Here is a 19976-nt window from a genome sequence, read left to right on the forward strand (position 1 = left end):
ACCACTCATTGAATGCAGCTGGGACTTATCCTCACCACGCAACGCCAAAACCCTTTCTTCATCATCTCTCCCTTTCTCAACATGCCCACATTTTTTTCCCACCTCCAATGGCCGCACCTACTCTCTTTCTCTTCTTTTCCCCTCTTTCCTAGTACTTTCATTACATTCCTTTTTCATCCCTTGCTTTCTCTACCATGGCACCTTTCTCTCCTTACTTCTCCATGACCCATTGTAATAGAGTGAGAGGAGGAATTTCTAGTCTCCTCCTTCGAAACAGCGTCACACGTCTAAAACCGGGTACTTCTTTTCTGAAAACCTGTTATCCCAGAGAGGAGCTACCATCACTGTCTTGCAAAATCGATACCTTGTTGTGCCAGCATCACATTCCTTCTGCTAGTTTGTCCTCTTATGCAAGCGCTGGCGATGAATCTACCAACATTGGGGCATCCGAGGAGGCGACAGATACAGATACAGAGTCCCCGGGTTCAGAATCAGAGTTGTCAAGCATGGCAGACGCCTTTCATATTTCCTCAAGGACTGCATTTTCCATCACTGCAATGATAGTCTTCGCTGCACTCGCATTTCCTCTTGCGATGAAATCGGTTAGCCAGACAGTGGGGATGAAGATGAAGATGCTTTCGTATCTGACGCTCTTGTCGGGATTTTACATGGCGTGGAATATCGGTGCAAATGACGTGGCTAATGCAATGGGGACGTCGGTGGGTTCAGGGGCTCTGACTCTGCGACAAGCCGTTCTGACAGCGGCTGTGCTCGAGTTCTCTGGAGCATTTCTCATGGGAACACATGTTACCAACACCATGCAAAAAGGCATCCTTGTGGCATCTGTTTTTCAAGGGAAGGAGTCTCTCCTATTCACTGGTTTGCTTTCTTCTCTAGCTGCTGCTGGTACATGGTTACAGGTAGACACATTGCAACATCTTCCTTTTCTCATCTTACAAAAAGCACATTATTGATTGCCCCTTCCTGGTGCATTTTCTGAATCTGGTGTAACTATTGAAATTCATCATAAACTTTGAACCGAATTCAATTTTCATGTGCTGCGCTGCGCCAAATTTCATTATAAAAATGTAGTTTACCGATCCTTAAAACATCTGTAAGCAAAAGCTTAGGGACATGTTAGTAAAGAAAACATACTTCCAGTTTCTAAAATCATTTGTAAATATCACAAGCATTAATTAGAAAAGGAACTTGCATACTATATAAATTAGTAAATTTTGTGATATCAATGCTGAATTAAGTTTCAAATGTTTGACATTCGCAATAAATTATGGTCCCTTTTTAAGTTCAGTTCATTTCTTGGAAAAATTTAGCTCATAGAGTTCTGAATTTGAACCATTTTTCCTAGGCTTACTTCATTGATCTTCCACCCTTTTCAATCCTTTTTTTAAAGAACTGGGTCTGTAATTAACTAGTTAGCTCATCTTTAAAATTACAAACATTCCACCCATTTCGATCAACTTTTTGTTTAACTGTGAATTATAGTCAAATCTTATTCTTAATTCTACTGATAATATAGGTTGCTTCTTTCTTTGGCTGGCCAGTCTCCACCACACATTGTATTGTGGGTGCAATGGTAGGATTTGGGCTAGTATATGGTGGAGTTGGTGCAGTTTTTTGGATCTCATTAGCAAGAGTTTCTTCATCATGGGTCATTTCTCCTGTTATTGGTGCAGCAGCTTCATTCGTTGTGTATAAATGCATACGGCGGGTAAACTCTCGGTTACATGTGAAACTAACAAATTTTAAATCCAAATTATGGCCTTAGAAAATAATATTTGGCAAGAAACCAAAGGATTGCACTACTTGATCAACACTATGTCAAAAAAAATAAAAATTGTTAGTACTGATACAGATATGCCAGACTGATAAACTAGATGAAAATTTGCCACTGATAAAGTTAGCAAATTTTCTTCTTCTTTTTAGTTAATATTATTGTCTATTTTTAGGATTAAATGAAGGAATCTGCATATTACCATGGCCTATTTTGCTTTTAGTAGTAGTGATCATGTCTTTAATGGTTTTTAACTCTGGTAAATTATTGACCCTCCAGTCCAGAACATTTGATACCAGCTCAAGTATATCATTATTCTGTATTTAAACTATGACATAATATTGTTTTTCCTGCATGCTGATAAGCAACTTTCATGCAGTTTGTGTATTGTGCCCCGAATCCAGGGCAGGCAGCAGCAACTGCAGCACCCATTGCTGTCTTTTTGGGAGTCGCCGGGATCTCATTTGCTGCTCTTCCTCTAAGCAAAATCTTCCTAATAGCACTCTTACAAGCATTAGCTTGCGGCGCAATAGGAGCACTGATTGTTAGTAATGTCATCACAAGGCAACTCGGTCATCTATTATCTTCAGAGGCAAACAAACCAACTCCAACTGACCAACCTCTTGTGCAGAATGTCGGTTTTCTCTCTGATATAGCTGGTCCTAAAGGGGCTCAGTTGGAGATAGTTTATGGGGTTTTTGGCTACATGCAGGTGTTATCTGCTTGTTTCATGTCATTTGCTCATGGAGGTAACGACGTGTCCAATGCCATAGGCCCACTAGCAGCTGCATTAGCGATTCTTCAGGGTGGTCTTAGTGGAGCTGAGATAGTAATTCCATTGGAAGTTCTTGCTTGGGGCGGTTTTGGAATTGTCGCCGGCCTCACAATGTGGGGCTACAGAGTGATAGCAACAATTGGCAAGAAAATTACAGAATTGACACCAACCAGAGGGTTTGCAGCTGAATTTGCAGCAGCGTCAGTAGTTCTTATTGCATCCAAGCTTGGGCTTCCCATTTCCGCAACACATACGCTTGTCGGCGCAGTAATGGGGGTTGGATTTGCAAGAGGATTGAATAGAGTTAGATCAGAGACGGTTCGGGAGATTGTCGCCTCCTGGGTGGTCACTATTCCAGTTGGTGGCATTCTAGCTGTGGTCTACACATGGCTTATGACAAAGATCTTGCCTGTTGTTCTTTAAGTGCGCGCAATTGGCCTTTTACGGTTTTGAAGACGGCTTTACGCTACTTCATTGGAGATTCTAACCTAAAGAAACTTCATTCGAGCTTCTGACGAAGAGAGGATTTCTGGTATGTTTCTACAAAGAGAAGAACCAATATTCCTGGCCCATGCCATGTCATTATATTCATCCTTAAAATTATACTCTACTATTGCTTGATCTTGTGATCATTCCTTTCACAAGGTAGCTTACTCTTGGATGTGAATGAATATTGTTCATTTTCATTGAACAATTTTTCTGTCCTTTTTTTGTAGAATTATGTACAATATTTAACCTACATTTTTACTAGGAACAAATTAAAGAATGTTGTAGGAATTAAACTACAACCAATTGAAGGTAACAAGGTGAAGTCATTGTATATCATGTCCCAAATAAGCTGGTTGTCATATCGAGTTTCAAACTAGCAATATTTACCACCTCAATATTTCAAAATTCGCAATTTGTATGGTAAGGTGCGAATTTTGAAATATTAACTTAAAAAATTTCGGCCGTTTTCCTCCAGAATTTCTTTTATATTTAATCATGAACAATTATTTAATTATCTACACAAATGACTTTTAATGTCACACTTAAGAAATTCGAATCCTATTCACAATTATTTATCCTTCTTTTTCTGATTTTGGGATAACTTATAGTCTTATATAGTTCACAAGGAGTAAGGACGAATTTAGTACGAGCGTACGACTGAATTTTAAGTACTTGTCAATTAATTTAAAAAAAGTTCAGGGGTCACATTGAATGAAAAGCCTCACTTCTCTTTACTTCGAGGGACATGAGAGATGACTGCCAACTTTTGTACAGCACGCCGGATCCGTATCCTCCCAGGTACCTGACTCAACACAATTTAAACAGACGGTCCAGATTTACTCTAAGCCGGTGTGTGTTCGGGATAATGTAGGGGGAGTATTATGTGTGCTTTAAGATTCGTGCAAAGTTAAAAAAAACAATTTTGGATCGTCCGATTCAATTCGGTAACCTGAGGGGATGTGAATTCCAGCACCCCACCTCACTGGCAAACCATTCCTTTTCCACTCGCTATTGTCTCCCCTGCTTCGAGCTCCCCACAAGCTTTGGCAATGGCGGATCACTCTCCCAGCAACTCCCCGTCTAAAGGAAAAGCCCAACCCAAGCCCAAGCCTGAGTCAAGAGAACCACCAGTTCTTCCTCCAGACCGACCCAGCGGCAGCAATCCCCGACGCCGCCCGGTCGGAGTCCTGGCCTTCTGGACCTACCTCACCATCTCCGTCGGCCTCCTCTCCCTCCTCCTCTCTCCTTTGTTCTCCCAACGCGATCAGCACTCGTGGTTTATCTCCCTCCCTCCCGACCTCCGCCTACATTTCTCCCAAGGCAAACTCATTAAGATCCACCCCTCCCTCCACCTCCCCTTTCGTGTATTCGCCATTGATTCCAGTCCAGCTGAATTCAGCGAAACCGTGCTCTTTCTCCCGGGCCTGGCCTGTAATTCCTTCTCATTTCGCCATGTCTTGACAGCATTGCGCTCTCGTGGACTTCGAACTGTGGCTCTTGACCCACCCGGCTCAGGTTTCTCTGAGATACCCCGGGTTCCTGGCGGCTTTGAGGATGTGTTTAATCAGATTAGACAGAAAGGTATATTCTGGGCTTTTGATCAGATGGTCGAAACCGGCCATGCGCCATACGAGGAGATCAAAGCTAAGGAGAACTTTTCACCATATGGACCGGCTGAAATTGGCCATGTGATCAAGGAGGTTATTAGAGAGATGAACTTGGGGCCAGTGCATTTGGTTATCCATGATTCCATGTTGGCATCAGGGGCTAATTTTGTGGCTTCATACCCGTCTTTGGTTAGAAGTGTAACGCTTCTTGACTCGTCGGCTGGGCTTCCAGCATTTCCTTATTGGGCTCTTGGCATACCAGTAGCAGGACGGTTAATACTCAAGTCTCCTTCTATGTTTTCCAAATTGATGAGGCTTTGTTGCTCTAGGTCTATTGACATGCCAGCAGTCGAGTCCCAGAGACTTCTTCTACTGAAGAAGGATGGGAGCAGGGGGGTTGTTGGCATGGCTAAGGCGTTGAATTACAGCTTTGATTTGAGAGAGTGGAAGGAATTGGATGGGGTGAAGGAGATGCCTTTTCAATTGCTATGGTCTAACAACTGGTCTGATAGGTGGATAGAAGAAGGTAGGCGAGCTGCTTTTGCGGTTCCAGAGGGAAAATTTTCTTATCATTTGGGTGGGCGGTGGCCACAGGTATCTATCTATATTTATTTATTTTTGGGCCTTCATAAACATTGGTATCATGTCTTATGCCGTATACCTGATTGTGAGCCGAATTGTAGTTTCTTCCACAAAATAGATTGTCCACTTGTAATTTGGTTCTGCAAATGCTATAGTTGCTGCTGTGAATTATGTTCTAAAATATTTAAGACTAGTGTAAACAGGTATCACTCAGTGTCCAATGTCCAATATCATTTTTCGTTTAGTTACTCTCTGACAATGTACTCGCAATGTGATTTCTAAAGATTAAAAGCCCCACAGTCGATTCTACATTTGTATTAATCTAATTTATCATCCTGTCTTGTGAATAAAATGCTATTTTGAAGTTAGAGTTAGGTCTGTAGCAGTTGTTCTCATGTTGGTATTCACTATTCTTCGTTGGAACCTAGCATTGATACAACATGATCTATCTAGTTTCGTAATAATTTTTTTCTATGATTAGTTCTACTTGTGATTTTATCATGCATAGGGAGTCTTGAGGTTTTAATATGGATTTTGAACCTAAACTTCAGTAAAATGAACATGTGTTGCCCTATCCAAACTGAATGGTAGTCTCTGGATCAATCAAATTATGTACCCGTACAGTAGTCCTTTATATTGATCTCTAGAAATTGAAAATTTATTAGATTTGCATTGCTTGTTCTCTCAGGAAGATAATGTCAAGGAGATAACAGAAAGGATTGTTGAGTTTGTAGCCTCATTACCAAAAACAATCAGAAAGGTAACAAAGGAGTCATCAGAAGATCTTGGAGAGAAAGTCTTAGAAGGGAATGACCGTAGTTTACATCAGCATGAACAACAACACGATCAAGATCATATGCATGGGTATCCATCTGAGCAAAACTTGGGTATGTATGGCCTCGGTCCAGGATGGATTGGATAACCTCACTTGATGCTTTCTCAGGAAGAGCACCACTGGGAGATGAGGGCAAAAGGTTGTATAATATCTTTATTGTAGGAGATTTTATTGTATTGTAGATTTTCCTGTGTTGATTTTTGTGATGATTTTTCTGTACAAGCCGTGCAAATACAACCTTTTTGGATATTCAGGAGTTTTTTTTTTTTCTTTTTTTACTATTCAGGAATCCTGAACTGCTGAATTTTTGCTTGTTTGACCTATAGATGTGATGCTGCTTTTTTTAGTGTTCCACTTTCTGTTAGCTACTTGATAGAATTTTTATTCAGAATTTCAGTCGCTTTAAAAAAAAAATTGTACTTATTTCCTATGAAGAATTACACGGGGATTAAATCTGAACTTATATTATGTGCATGGACATTGCATTGGATGTCAGTTGACCTGCTTCTATTTTTTGACTGGCTTCAAGATTTTAAATATGATCAGAGAGGCTTATGCTGCTACTCCCTCGATGCATGGAAATGGTTCCATCGTCAGTAAAATAGAGTATGGTGTGAATAGCCAAGATGCCAAATTCACTACTAAAGCAAGAAACCACTCGGTACAGCAAGTAAGTTTTTCCAAAAGAGCAATTTGAATCTCTGAATTCATATTCCCAACTCAAATAATCTTAAATGATTTAAACAAAAATTATGAGGAATTATGGGTCAACTCATGAAAGAGTATACTAACACATCTAATAACCTTAACCTAACAAGAGAGGTCTAACAACAAGATGAAAAATTGTATCCTGTAAACAGAAGAAAATGAAGTACTCACCCGATAATCTAACAAGAAAGGCTTTTAGCAAAGGGAAAACAAAACAAGATAATGATTAATAGCAAGCAGTTTTGCATCATGGTGGACATCAGAGAAAGCAACATGCAAAATAAATGATGCCATGGTGCAGAAAATGATACATTAACTTTAGACAGAGACAGTAACAGTGAACTAATTTCTAAGATTATAAATATATATTACAACAGCTTAGAAGTTCAATATCATGGAAACATTCCTTCAAGGAACTCATTGAAGTTTTCCTCTTCATCACTGTCGCTACTTGCACCCTTTCGAGCTGCAATATTCGAATTATTAGGCTCTAAGTATAGAAAAGAACAAAAAAATGTCATGGGGATGATCAGGGGAGGGACATAGGCTTAGCTAGGGGGTGCTAAGCCACCCCAACTTTTCAAAATTTTATTATCAAGTACCTAGATACGGTAGAAGAAATGGAATTTGGGGAGACTTAATCTAGTTTTCTTACTAATTTGTTTCTTTTATATGTATTAGCACCCCCCATCCTGGTTCCGTCCCTGGGGATGATGCTAAAGAAGAACTAAAATAATTTGTGGAGTGTTTCAGCCAAGCATAAGTTCCAAATGCATTTGCTTGCCTTCTAAATACCAAATACATGATCAATTACCAAGAGAAAATTTGAAGATCGACCATTTTATTTCACACCTAACATACCACATATTTGGTTTTAACTAGAAAGAAATAGAAAAAAAAGTAGCAACCTTTTGTCCTTCTATGATCACTCTTTGCAGGCTCATCATCAGGTCTATCGTTGTACTCTTCTTGTTCCCTAGATTGAAAGAACAAAGATGACTCAAATAAAAAAATTAGTATTTTTACAACTAGAAAGAGGAAGGCAGAATACGTGAAGAAATTTTATGCACCTCTCTCTCTTTCTGCTATGTTCTTCCTTCTGCTTCTCCTTTTGCCTTTTGTAAGCAAGCTTTTCTGCACATCTTCAAGATACAATCCCACAAAACCAGTAACAAAAACAATAAATTAGTAAGTCCAATAAATAAGAAAACTACAACAAAGTATATCAACCGCTAGAAGAAGAGTATGGAATGAGATATTTGAGAATCATAATTATAAAAATTAATGCCTGCTGCAAAATGATATTGCACAAATGCAAACATATAACTTGAGAGAATATGGGAAGAATGATACCTAAGGCAAGCCACCAATTTCACAAGTGCCTGTTTATGTTCTCCAGCTTCCACATATGAAAAATTGACCTTCATCGGTGATGAAAATAACATCAGATGTTTGAATTTATTATTAATCACACTAAAATGGTTATAGAAAGAACTAATTCTGAAAATTTTAGCCTTTTACTTTTTCAGCACAATGATGTTTGTTTTTGGGTTCTGCTCATTATAATTTGATTAGTTTATGTTCCATTTTCTAGTTAGTTTGGGAAAACAAACAATGGCAATATAAATCACGAAGGAAATGTACCTCATAGCTGCCTAAACCATCCCTTTCATCACACTTCTTGTTGCCACAAATGAACTGTCCTGTTATACATGAACTTTTTACAATTTTTTCCTTGTGACTAAAGATCCAAACCCCACAGAAGAAAGCATTATAGATACGGTTGTAACAAAATCATACAAATCAGCTTATAATTATAGTCCTAAATTGTCATGCATGCACAAAAAGTAAGACCTACAAAAGCTGAAGAAAATAAATAGCTTTCGACTTTCAAACAAATATAAATAACTAAGTTAATACCTTTGCCGGATGTTACTTCCTTTTCTGTTCTCCACCTTAGGCCAATCTGTGCAGCACAAGAATCATAAGCATTTAATACAAAATCATGCTTCAACATTCATGAACAAATTTATAGTTTGAACTATTGTAGACCTTGCCACTTTTGTAGGCTGACATGTCAGCAATACAATATCTTTTAATGAGTTAAGGTCTAAAGATCCTACAAACCAAGTACATTTGGCTGATATAACTAATGCAACATGACCAAAGTCCGCATTTATTTAAAATTCCAAAGAAATATTATCAAATCTGCACAGAACAAAAACATATTCAAAGATATTTTAATATTAAACAATGCCATGATTTCCTAATAAAGGATACTCTTTATATAGTTTGTCATGGTAACGCTTCACCAGCCTCTTCACCCATGCAGAACCCAGATCATCATCTTCAGATAAAATGAACCTTACAAAAGGAAAAGGAAAAGGAAACTATAGAAGATAGATCTTGAAAGCTGGGAAAAGGAAACTATAGGAGCAGCAAAACAAAATGTATCAAGTGGATTTGCAACAGGATAAGGTAGCATAGTTTTTGAAATTCAACTCTCCTGAAACCAATTTTGTTTAGGGAAACAAGGATATTTTTTGTATGATCTTCTGCTCAATTGTCAACTAAATCATTTGTTCAGGAATCAAATGACAGGCAAGTATTATCTCAGTCACAGGAACTAATATCTAATCCTAGAAGATGAGTTTTACAAACAGTACCTAACAGGAAGGTGGAAACTTCCTAGTTTCGAAAAGGCTACATAAGTTGGAATTAAGGCACTAGCCCTTGAGGACACTAGCAAATAAGTATTAGTTACTACTTGATATCAGATCGGGATTTCATTCATTTCCTTCACACTCAATTTGTATTCAAATTTAACATCAACATCTATTTTTCCAAGGCCAATCTTTTACAGAACTGAGATTAGTCCCAAAACTTGCTAGTTATTTTCTAGTCGACATACCAAATTCCTAATCAATTGGCAAGTTTCTATTTTATGTACCACTTACCAATCAATTTGGTATTTTTCTAGCACCGAATTACCAATATGGTGGGTTATAGTTTATAACAATAGAAGAGTTATTAAAGTAAAAGTTAATAGAAGTCCACAAAAAAAAAAGTATTTTGTACCTGTAGCCTTCTCTAAGAGCATCTTGATCAGTTTTAATTTGAATGGTACTATGCTCATTCTTATCATGTCCATAGAACTGAACTGTGAGAAAAGAAGGACACACACATCATTCTCAAAATAGGAAGCATAGTTTGTTTATTGCACAGTAAGATGGAAAGGAAGATAGATACCATAATCACTCATGAACTTCTTGTGTCGATCATAAGCATTGAGCCCCCTTACCTGAGATTGATACTGCCTAAATTAACACAAAAACCAAATTAATTTTCAAAATTCCGTCAGCAAATCCAAAACAAAAACAAAAGCTGGATATATATAGATAGAAATATTACAGCTTCTTCTCTTGCTTGTCCCAAATTGCAGATTTCAGGTTCCCCAAAGATGCCATGCTTCAGCTTCAAGCTGGTAAAAAACAACTTCGATGTAAACTAAGAACGCACCAAATTGATCGATTGTCTAGCAATATCAAAATTTGAGAAAGATTAAGAGCAGTTGTGGGGCAAAGGCGACACCGGGTTTGAGTTAGAGAGGGAGAAGAAACTGCACCCGTTCCTGCGTGACAGAGAATTGGACGAAGCGAGAAAACAGGAGGTCGGTTACTGCTCCGGTCGTCTATAGCCGGCGTTCGGCCTCTCCTCTCTGTATTGGGCCAATGTTCTCTCTGTATTGGGCCAAGGTTAATACGCGCTATAGATACCAGAAGCACTCCAAGGCCCAGAAATAATTAAGGCTATCTGGTCCAAGAGCGCGTTGGCCCAATAAGAGTAAGGCGCTTCAGGTTCAGCTTGTGAGCTCTGCCACCCGTATACTGAAATATGTTAGCATGTTCACCTTCAGTCACAGGCTCACAGCCTCACAGGGTTCTTAAAGAACCCATGAACAAAACACCTTGAAGTGTCAATTAGGTACAGTCCCTGTGGAGACTGGAGAGTGGGGCTACAGCAAAGCTTGACCAACATGAAATAGAGCAGATCAATAATTTTGATAAAATATATTGAGAGGTTTGGCTATAATCTAATTTTGTCCCGCACAATTAATACAAAAGTACCGATGCAAGTTAAGAAAAAAAAATATTTCGAAAAGTAATAGGCATAGGGGTGAAAACGGATCAGATACGGACCGTATAGTGATAAAACTATATCCATATCTGTTTTTATTTTTCGGATACAAATACAGATCAGATATTAGATAGATACAGGTATGAATACCGATTGAATTAATTATTTATTAAAAAATATTAAAGTTCATAATATTTATCTAATTATGATGATATAAGATAATTTTTTCATAATATATATTAAACTATATGGTGTATATCTATTTAGTTAATTAAAACTTAAAACCATATCCATATCCGTATCCACCCGAATATTTGAATACAGATATCCATATTTTATTTTTCAAACATAGATCAGATATTATCCACCATTCTGTTTTAATCCCTAAATAGACACCCTATTTTTAGTTGGATTGTTTGAGACACATAAATATAATCTATAAGTTTTGATAATCATCAAGTTATTATTTTCTACGACCAAATCATTTCCTACCATTAGATCAATCCGAGGCAACTTTGTAAATTGTTTTCTTAATATAATTTAAAATTCGCAAATTTTCTAAAAAAATATGGATATATGATGAGAACGAAATGCAACTTATATGAAAACCAGTTATTGTGAAAAATAGAATAGTTGCCAAGGTGTATACCGTTCAAAATTTCATTTCTGGTATATGCCATAGTCACAAGATACGCGAATTAAACTTGAATAATTCACAAATTTTACGAACTTTTTCCTAATTTTACAAATTATTCGCCAATTTTTTCCGAAATTTTTCCATAACATTTTTTTTTTTGCTCTGTTTCAGGATTGAGATCTCTGATCCGGATAATTCCGAATTATTTCCGAATTATATCCGAATTATTTCCAAATCACAAATTTCTTATCTTGCCGAACCGAACCCGAATAATTCATTTGTCAATATGGTACATGCAGCCATAATTAAAACCTAGCCTTCATAATTCAATTATTCCAAACATCTGCGCTGTAAAAAAAAACAATGAAATGGGAACAGCAGAATGATTGAGAAGATTTAAATACAATTAATTAGGAATGACACTAAAAAGGGTTAAATCTGGGCATTACGTAACACAAACAAAAAAAACATTCTACTTAAACATAAGAACTTTGCTTCTAGGGTTCTAATCAAAGAATTATCATCTACTAAACCTATTTATCTTATAAGCTATATATATAAAAAAACCAAAGGTTTAAAAAAATTTGCTCCAAATTTCTATCTACTTCAGTAGTTTTCTTTGACAAACTCATCATCAGGCACTCTCACTTCCGCCAACCCAATACTGTTTAACAGCGTAAAGTATCTTCTCTGACATGTGGGGCCCGTCTTCGTGATCTGTCATCTTTGTTTTCCATCTCATGCCGTTCACCATCTTATTCACCTTTATCAATATATTAAAATTATCACGGATAATAATCGCACCTTCGGGTCTCAGAATGCGATCCATCTCTAGCAGAATATCTTCCATCTTGCACCTATATATGTTATGTTTATATATAATTTTTAATTGGAAGTTGGAATATTACCAGCAAATTAAAGCAAATAATATATATACAACAACACATATGTTAGTTAGGGAAATGGTTTTCGTCACTAAAGCAAAGGTCAGGAAAGCTTCCCAAATTCAACAGTACTGGTACGGTACCAGAATGTACCTCTCCCGTTCTATGTTATACATAAATTTGTACCTTGTATTTTATTGATTATTTATTAAATAGATTAGTTTTAATTTTATGGTCATCGCTTACTTGCTCTGATACAAGCTAAAAACACCATCGGCATGGATAAGATCATATGTTCTTGGATAAGTGGAAAACGCTTCACACCTAAAAAGCAAAATAAAATAATATATGTCATATCCACAACTGTTCAAAAGAATTTTAAATAACGGAAAAAAAAACGAGAAACATATATACCAGTCATGATAAATCCCTATCAATCCTCGCTCATAGATAACGCCCAGCGTAGATCTATCAGATATAGTTGGCACCACATTCATAACCCACAACTTAGGAGACTCAATCGTTGCTGCAAATCCACCCAAACCAGAATTCATATCCATTATGTTGCGGTATCTCCCGCTATCTAGCAACTTATTGACTCTCTTGTACTCTGAAACATGCTTCTGCCACAACTTATTATACTGTTGGAACGATTCAGCTGTGAAACCTGAGATAGAGCCGCTCGCTATCCTTGGAGGAACAGAGTTGAGCCTCTTTGGAAATTGCAATAGCTCGCCTCCTGCCACCTCGTCAGGGCTGTTAATCTCAGGGTACCTTGTAATGCATGGCTCCATTTCCTTGTACCTAAGTTTACCAGAGATTAGAGAAATTCTATTAATTTATTTGCCTTGCAAGTACAGTTGCTGTGTAATTTGCAAAAAGAAGTATCTAAAAGAAGATTACATAGTAATAATAATTCAATTTCCTACCACACATCATCGGAATCGGTAGAGCTGCACATAGAGACACGTGATTGGTCTTTCCTAAGAGAGCAAGAATCGGCATTAATTCTCTTTCTCCAAATGCCTATCTCTGCAATCTCAGTCACCTTCTCCCAGCAAAGGAGCTTTGCAGTTTCTTCAATCTTTCTTTGTTCCTCCCCGAGGTCTTCCTTTGTACGTTCCCATGCCTCGTAGTTTGTTCTCCAGTTTATAGGGGGGCCTGACAGCACCCAATAGCCTCCCGGTCTAAGAACTCTATCGACTTCCATCAAGTACATGCCACCTGCACAGTTTGAGCAGAAAATTAGCAGTCTTGCTATGTTCTTACCTTCATGTTTATTTATTTCAATAAAACTTTTGTGCTTGATTTCATGTAATTTTCTAGTCCTGGAATAGACCAAGTGTTTTTTTTTTTTTTAAGGCTGAGCAATCTATTGCATTAACAATATCTTTTAAAGCAGAATACCATTTTCACCCCAAGGAATCAGGCACCTCGAACAGTGAGCCATGTCGAAAGCCCTAGATGGGTATGGAAGTTTTATGGATCCAAGCACACCTATAACAGCCGGAACGCCTCTTTCAAGTGCAAACTGGACCTGTGCCTCATGAGAGTCTCTCGGTGCAAATGACATTGTCAGAACATTCCTTCCGAGCAGATATGCACCTAAGCTAGCAACCTACACGCAGTGTTTAAATGGCATGAAAAGGCCTGAAAAGTTTTTCATTATAACATAATTGGTTGACAACAAACAATTTGCATAGAAACACAAATGACTGCATGCTAGGGGTGAAAACAGTATAGATAATATCTGATTCGTATTTGATCCGTATTCAAAAAGTTAGATGTGGTATCCGAATATCTGTGTGGATAAGGATACTGATATAGTTTTACGTTTCAATTATCCATATCTGAATAGTAGATACATACCATATATTTTAATATATATATTATGAAAAATTTATATTATTCACCATTATAATTAGATAAATATTACGAACTTTAATATTTCTTAATAAATATCCGATCTAATCCATATCTGTATCTAGAAAATGAAAAAAGGAATATGGATATGGTTTTACCACTATTGACCGTTTTTTTTTTAATTATTCTTGTCCATAGTTTTACTGGTAAGAAAATAAGTGCAAGTGCTTCACATACCCCACAACCTGTGTCAAGGACAGTTCTGACAGTCCCATCAGAAATTGGAACAACAGATGAAAGCTGGTCGATGTAATTGTCGGCGCCTTTAGGAAATTGGGTCCCACCACCAGGAAACCTAAACACATTTCCCTGAAACTGGACCCAGTTTTGAATCGCCTTCTCAACTGTCAAGCTCTTATATGGCACATTAACATAAGCCGCATAATCTCGGCTCTTTGGCCATTGAAATGGCGCCACGTACCCCTTGGGTGCCGGAATGAGGCAATATATTTTCTCTTCATCAGGAGGGCAATGCCTCTCTCTGTAAACCATGTTCCCCCTCGGGAAGGTCATGGCTCTCCTCTGGTCTTGGCAAGGGGTATAATCGGTAAAATTGTCTGCACACGGCTCAAAATTCCTCGTCTCAGATTCATCAATCGATGCTGACATGTCATGGTGTGTCTCAACATTCAGATCTGGAAGGTCTGTGGTGCAATCAGCTTTCTCTGCAATTGCAATTGCAATGCTGTCCCCCTTTCCCGGGCCACTCCTATGCCATGCGCCTAAGAGATAGAATATTAAACAGAGACCGCTCGAGATTACTAGGAGGAGGGAGGTTCTTGTCTTTTGGTCTCCTGGGTTTTCTTTGATCGCCATGGCTTTCCACCTAATTAAGGTTTTCCAACAAATGTGTCACTGAGAAATGTAGAAGAAGAAGCTATTAATGGAATATAGGAACAGAATTTTATTCCTGCATGCGCTATCTCCTGCATTGCTCCTAGCAAATAATTTTCTTTTCTTTTCCTGCAGTATGTCCATGTTTTCTAAGCCATTGATTTAGATTTTTTTATGAACACACTATAATTAGCTTAAATCATCGTATTGTTATCCAAAATTTGCATGTATCGCCAACACTTTGCATGTGGATCGTAGAAGTATCAACACAAATATTAATTCTTCCAGGAACAAGGAAGCATTTTCTAAAAGTATAATATATGCTCGATACATAACTCGTTTAGTCTACAAACTAAAGTTACAAAAATTAAAAATAAAAAGGTAATTAGCAAATGAATTTTCTAAGAATTCATGAACCAATTACCAAACAAATGGAAAAGAACAGGTAGAACAAGAATTGGGCCAAGACAATTTTTTTTTTTCCACACAGGCCTGGACTGCTAACACGCCAATAGCACAGTTACTGTATCACACAATAAGTAGATTTATTGCAACAGCCGAAATTTTTATTTTTATTATTTAAAAAAAAATAAACTAAAAAACTCTCGTTTCTCGAAAAATTTCATTTCTACCACAGCCACAGCTGCATTATATCAATGAGGCGGCCTCAAATTGGAGTCCGCATTAGCATTCTGTGGCACTATCAATTTTCTTTTCAACCTTTTTAAAACTTTGAAATTTGTTCTTTAGAAATTGTGCTTTCAAACATTCAATTCAAAAGCTGAATTGAAACTTCAACCAAAAAGATTATAAAAAATTATAAAATTTAACATTCAATTCAATCAATCAAATCAACTTTGTTTGTTTCCTATTAAAATATTATAATATTTGACATTTAATTCAAACATTCAACTCAACTTTTGTTTGTTTCCGCCATATTCAAACATCCCGACTCACATTTTGTTTTTGTTTTTTTTCCTATTAAAATATTGAATAACTATTTGAGAAAAAACTTGAAAAAATAGGGCTTTCTAGCTACCAGTGCGGATTTTAATCTGAGACCACATTAGCATAATGCAGACTTTGCATTTGGAGCCGGATCAGCATAGTGCGGCCGTGATAGAAATAAAATTGTCCAGAAAAGAGAGTTTTTTGGTTTATTTTTTTTTTAGCAAATATTAGAAATAAAAATTTCGGTTGCAACAGTTTGCAGTTTTCAATGTGCTACTTTTCTATTTACAAAAAGTCTTAATTTCTTAAATACTCTTCAATTTGTTATAAATTTCTTATTTCTACAGCTCGTGAATATATCAAATTTACCAATCAATTCTTCCAACTTCTCTTTCTTATTTAATTATATATATATATATATATATGTAATTAAAAAGAATGATTAGTTATTATTAAAGATGCTCCATCTATGTTTATTGTTTAGTTTAAAATCAATTGATCAAACTCTTTTAGCGAGCATAGCACACGTTAGCCTTACTCGTTATGGTTTTTCTAAATAGTGTTTATTGTGTCGTAGGCTCGTAGCAGAACGACTAAGAAAATGGCACTACATCCATGTAGCGCTGCTATAGTGCCAATAGTCTCGTAACTTTTATAGTTGAAAAATACTATAATAGCGCTATAATGTCGCTATAACGCGCTATAATTTTTTTTTCTAATATGATTTGACTATAATTAATTTTCTTCTTACCGTTAAGAAGAAATAAAAAAAAATGTTGAAGAGTATGTTGGAGTATAATATCTCTATAAGAAAAAATAATTAAAAAAATCAAGATAAGTAGAAGGAAATGTAAAAAATTAAACTCTTTTATGACCTTCTCCCCTTTAGCTTATCCTGAATCAATTTGTTACAAGTAATTAATTCTGTGGTCCCGAAGAAACAGACAGGTCCGGTTTCAGACCCGTTCACTTGTATCAAGAGTTGCCTACAGCTGGCTTATACCCTCACAAAAAAAAGAAGAAAGATAAGATGCTTCTAGAATCTAGTGTCTACGATCACTCTCTAACTTGCAGCACAGGTCAAACTAAGTCCCATTATTAATTGTCCCGCGCGCGCGTGGTCGGGTCCGGCCACCCTCTAAAGTAATTCAATTATTGGATTTTGGATCGGAACTATTTGATTCAAATCTGTAGCTTGAGATTGTTTCAGGATTTAAATCCGTCGCTCGACATGTGTGCGTTCTACTTCAGAATGGATTGTTATGGATTTGAATCAGATAGTTCTGATCTAAAACCTAAAAATTGAGTTACTTCATTAGATCTGAATTCCACGTGGTCAGAGGCGGATTCAGCCTAGTACAAAGGAGTTCAACTGTCTCTTTCTGAATTTGAAGTTTTATATAAATTTATAGGTTCGATTCAACTTTGTTTTTCTTTAAAATTTTATTTGTCTCTCTCTTAATTTTTGATTTATAATTAATGTTAAATTCAGAATTAAAATTATGATAAATTTTTTGAATTTTAGTTGATAATTAGAATTAGAAGTTAGAGTATTAAAAATTAGAAATCAGAGCATTGAAAATTAAAAAAGTAGAGCATTATCTTTTATCTAATACCCGATTAGCTAATGAATCCGATTCGTTATTTTCTTACGTAGTCGCATATTATCGTCAGTGTCAAGAGCGATCTGGCGGCTGAGGAAGAGGAGGAGAAAAACACTTTCATTAGCACTGCAGTACTACATACGCAATTAACCCCACCCCCAGCTACCTAATTAATACACAAACGGTCGGTTCAACTCCTCATGTGATATGACCGACCAATATATCAAGTACTTCATGAGGAAATACGGACTAATCAATTCATCAATTGGAGAAGAGCATGCACAGATCCTCATGAGTTGAAAGCACTTTAACTAGTTGCGGAATATGACAAACAGAACAGCTAGCTTATCTGACTATAAAATTTATATTACTTCCATTATCCATATTGCTCACAGCCTCACATAATATAATACTTTTTTGAATGATACTAACACCAGAACTACCAAATGTCTCAGTCGCCAACAATAAATACAGCTTTGTACATACACCTAAATTTTAGGCTGGTAATTAAATCACAATACACATGCATCTAGCTCTTGACAAAGACTCTTCCAAAATCAAAGAAATTCATCTACTGAGATTTCAAATGCACCTGCTTCTTCTTCATTCTCAGTATCATCTAATAACCATGACTCTAACCAGGAGAGCTGCATCTGTGCTTCAGACCCAGTCTTCGTACAATTCACCTCGCTTGACGATTCACCATAAGTAAATCCCGAGTTATTATCATATTTGTTAGAAGAACTGGATTCTGAAGGAGAACCGTTAATGCTCGGTTTGCCAGTAGATAAGGCCTCAGAAAGCGCTTTCCTGGCTAAGTTCATGTCAGTTTGTAGCGTCTTCTCCCACAGTCCTTTTGACATGAATTTGTCGTTCATTAGATTGGTTTTACGACCGACGACCTTTTTCTTGAGATGAGTGTTCCAATAGTTCTTGATATCGTTGTCAGTTCGCTCCGGGAGATAAGAAGCTATAGCAGCCCACCTGCATCCATATAAATTTTATAAACTAATTGCCCTTATCATTATTTTCTTATAAGAGGAGAGGGTCTAAATGCCTTATCGTGTTTCATATTTTTTTATCTTCGTTTTCAAGATTCTAGTAGTCAATCTGAACTGCTCAACTTTATATGCATATTAAAATATGCTTGGAGACTAGATATTATATTTTTTGGAAAAATTTAATTATTATTTTAGATAGGCATATATAAAATCACTTTTTTTATGGTTCAAAAACAGTGATTTTGAACCTATATAAGTAAATACTAAAAAATCTCTAAAATTATAAAATTCCATCTCCGAATATATTTTAATATAGTGATGATGTTGAATGATTCAGATCAACTATTTAAATTTAAAAAACAAAAATAAAGAATGGAAGACATGATGAGTCACGAAAGACACGAGGTATTTTAACCCTTCTCCTCTTATAATTGAATAGAGAGAAGTTTCTAATTGGTACCTTCCTGTTGTCTTCAATCTACTAATAATTCAAGTGAATTATTTTATAATTTAAAGGGACAAATATTGAAAAATCAACTTTGTCTAGAGCCACATAATTCTTGAATAACATTGTTGAATAAGCTTGTGAGAGCAATTAATTAGTTATAACCTGTTGCCCAGAAGAGCATGAAGATCCACTATCAACTTTTCCTCTTGCGGTGTGAAGTCGCCTCTCTTGATCCCGGGCCTGAGGTAGTTCGCCCACCGCAGCCTACAGCTCTTGCTGCCCCTCTTTAAACCTGGTAATTAAGTAAAAACACAGTTTAAAATCTGAGAATTCTTTCAAGAACCATCCAACAATACAATAAATTAGATAAACCAATCATATATATATATACCAGTATTAGCTGGAACATCATTCCAATTTCCAGGACCATGCTCTTGGATGTAAGAAGCTAGAATTATATCCTCTTCTGGTGTCCAGGTACCCTTGTTTACAACATCATTAGAGTAACTAGGAGGTCTCATTATGCTTCTTCCTTCTCTCTGATATAATTTTATTTTTGGAGGAAGACAAGACTAAACAAAACACTTGTTCAGTGCTTAGAGTAGCTTACATGACAAAGCTTCGGGTCTGGTCTGTATATATACTGGGGTTGAAGTAATGAAGAGACATTATAGGTACAGGCACTGCAGATAGTCAGGTACAGTACGACGAACAGTGACTGGATTGAAGGAAGAAAGAGTCAAAAGGTGACAGCTGATAGCATTTAACA

The 19976-nt window shown here is 36.7% G+C and overlaps 5 protein-coding genes across 6 annotated transcripts; 2 read left to right on the forward strand and 3 right to left on the reverse strand.

Annotated features, from left to right (window-relative positions):
• On the forward strand, positions 1–3389 carry PHT2;1 (phosphate transporter 2;1). The gene is made up of 3 exons (XM_078315890.1): positions 1–920; positions 1538–1729; positions 2172–3389. Exons 1-3 carry the CDS (start codon positions 195–197, stop codon positions 2988–2990), a joined length of 1737 nt encoding a protein of 578 aa, XP_078172016.1. The 5' UTR covers positions 1–194; the 3' UTR covers positions 2991–3389.
• A 622-nt stretch (positions 3390–4011) lies between these two features.
• On the forward strand, positions 4012–6325 carry AXR4 (alpha/beta-Hydrolases superfamily protein). Its single transcript, XM_078315891.1, has 2 exons — positions 4012–5257; positions 5934–6325. The coding sequence occupies exons 1-2, from the start codon at positions 4106–4108 to the stop codon at positions 6165–6167; spliced, it is 1386 nt and encodes a 461-aa protein (XP_078172017.1). The 5' UTR covers positions 4012–4105; the 3' UTR covers positions 6168–6325.
• Positions 6326–6981: 656 nt separating this feature from the next.
• On the reverse strand, positions 6982–10340 carry LOC144566037 (folate-sensitive fragile site protein). Of its 2 annotated transcripts, XM_078315892.1 has the most exons (11): positions 10200–10340; positions 10038–10105; positions 9867–9948; positions 9069–9152; positions 8841–8880; positions 8709–8754; positions 8433–8491; positions 8142–8209; positions 7859–7930; positions 7697–7764; positions 7055–7254 (listed from the first exon to the last, which is right to left on the reverse strand). In XM_078315892.1, the coding sequence occupies exons 1-11, from the start codon at positions 10253–10255 to the stop codon at positions 7181–7183; spliced, it is 717 nt and encodes a 238-aa protein (XP_078172018.1). In that variant the 5' UTR covers positions 10256–10340; the 3' UTR covers positions 7055–7180. The 2 variants fall into 2 exon arrangements, with proteins under 2 accessions (XP_078172019.1, XP_078172018.1); XM_078315893.1 differs by lacking the exon at positions 10200–10340 and having other exon boundaries at positions 6982–7254; positions 9069–9135; positions 10038–10096.
• Positions 10341–12012: 1672 nt separating this feature from the next.
• On the reverse strand, positions 12013–15239 carry LOC144566383 (putative methyltransferase PMT2). The gene is made up of 6 exons (XM_078316401.1): positions 14547–15239; positions 13854–14064; positions 13376–13670; positions 12861–13250; positions 12693–12770; positions 12013–12419 (listed from the first exon to the last, which is right to left on the reverse strand). The coding sequence occupies exons 1-6, from the start codon at positions 15183–15185 to the stop codon at positions 12197–12199; spliced, it is 1836 nt and encodes a 611-aa protein (XP_078172527.1). The 5' UTR covers positions 15186–15239; the 3' UTR covers positions 12013–12196.
• A 2923-nt stretch (positions 15240–18162) lies between these two features.
• LOC144566526 (transcription factor MYB96-like) lies at positions 18163–19798 on the reverse strand. Its single transcript, XM_078316563.1, has 3 exons — positions 19599–19798; positions 19370–19499; positions 18163–18742 (listed from the first exon to the last, which is right to left on the reverse strand). The coding sequence occupies exons 1-3, from the start codon at positions 19726–19728 to the stop codon at positions 18316–18318; spliced, it is 687 nt and encodes a 228-aa protein (XP_078172689.1). The 5' UTR covers positions 19729–19798; the 3' UTR covers positions 18163–18315.
• Positions 19799–19976: the final 178 nt, after the last annotated feature.

The sequence above is a fragment of the Carex rostrata genome, chromosome 15, assembly GCF_964058835.1.
Source record: "Carex rostrata chromosome 15, lpCarRost1.2, whole genome shotgun sequence".
Classification (NCBI taxonomy): Eukaryota; Viridiplantae; Streptophyta; class Magnoliopsida; order Poales; family Cyperaceae; genus Carex; species Carex rostrata.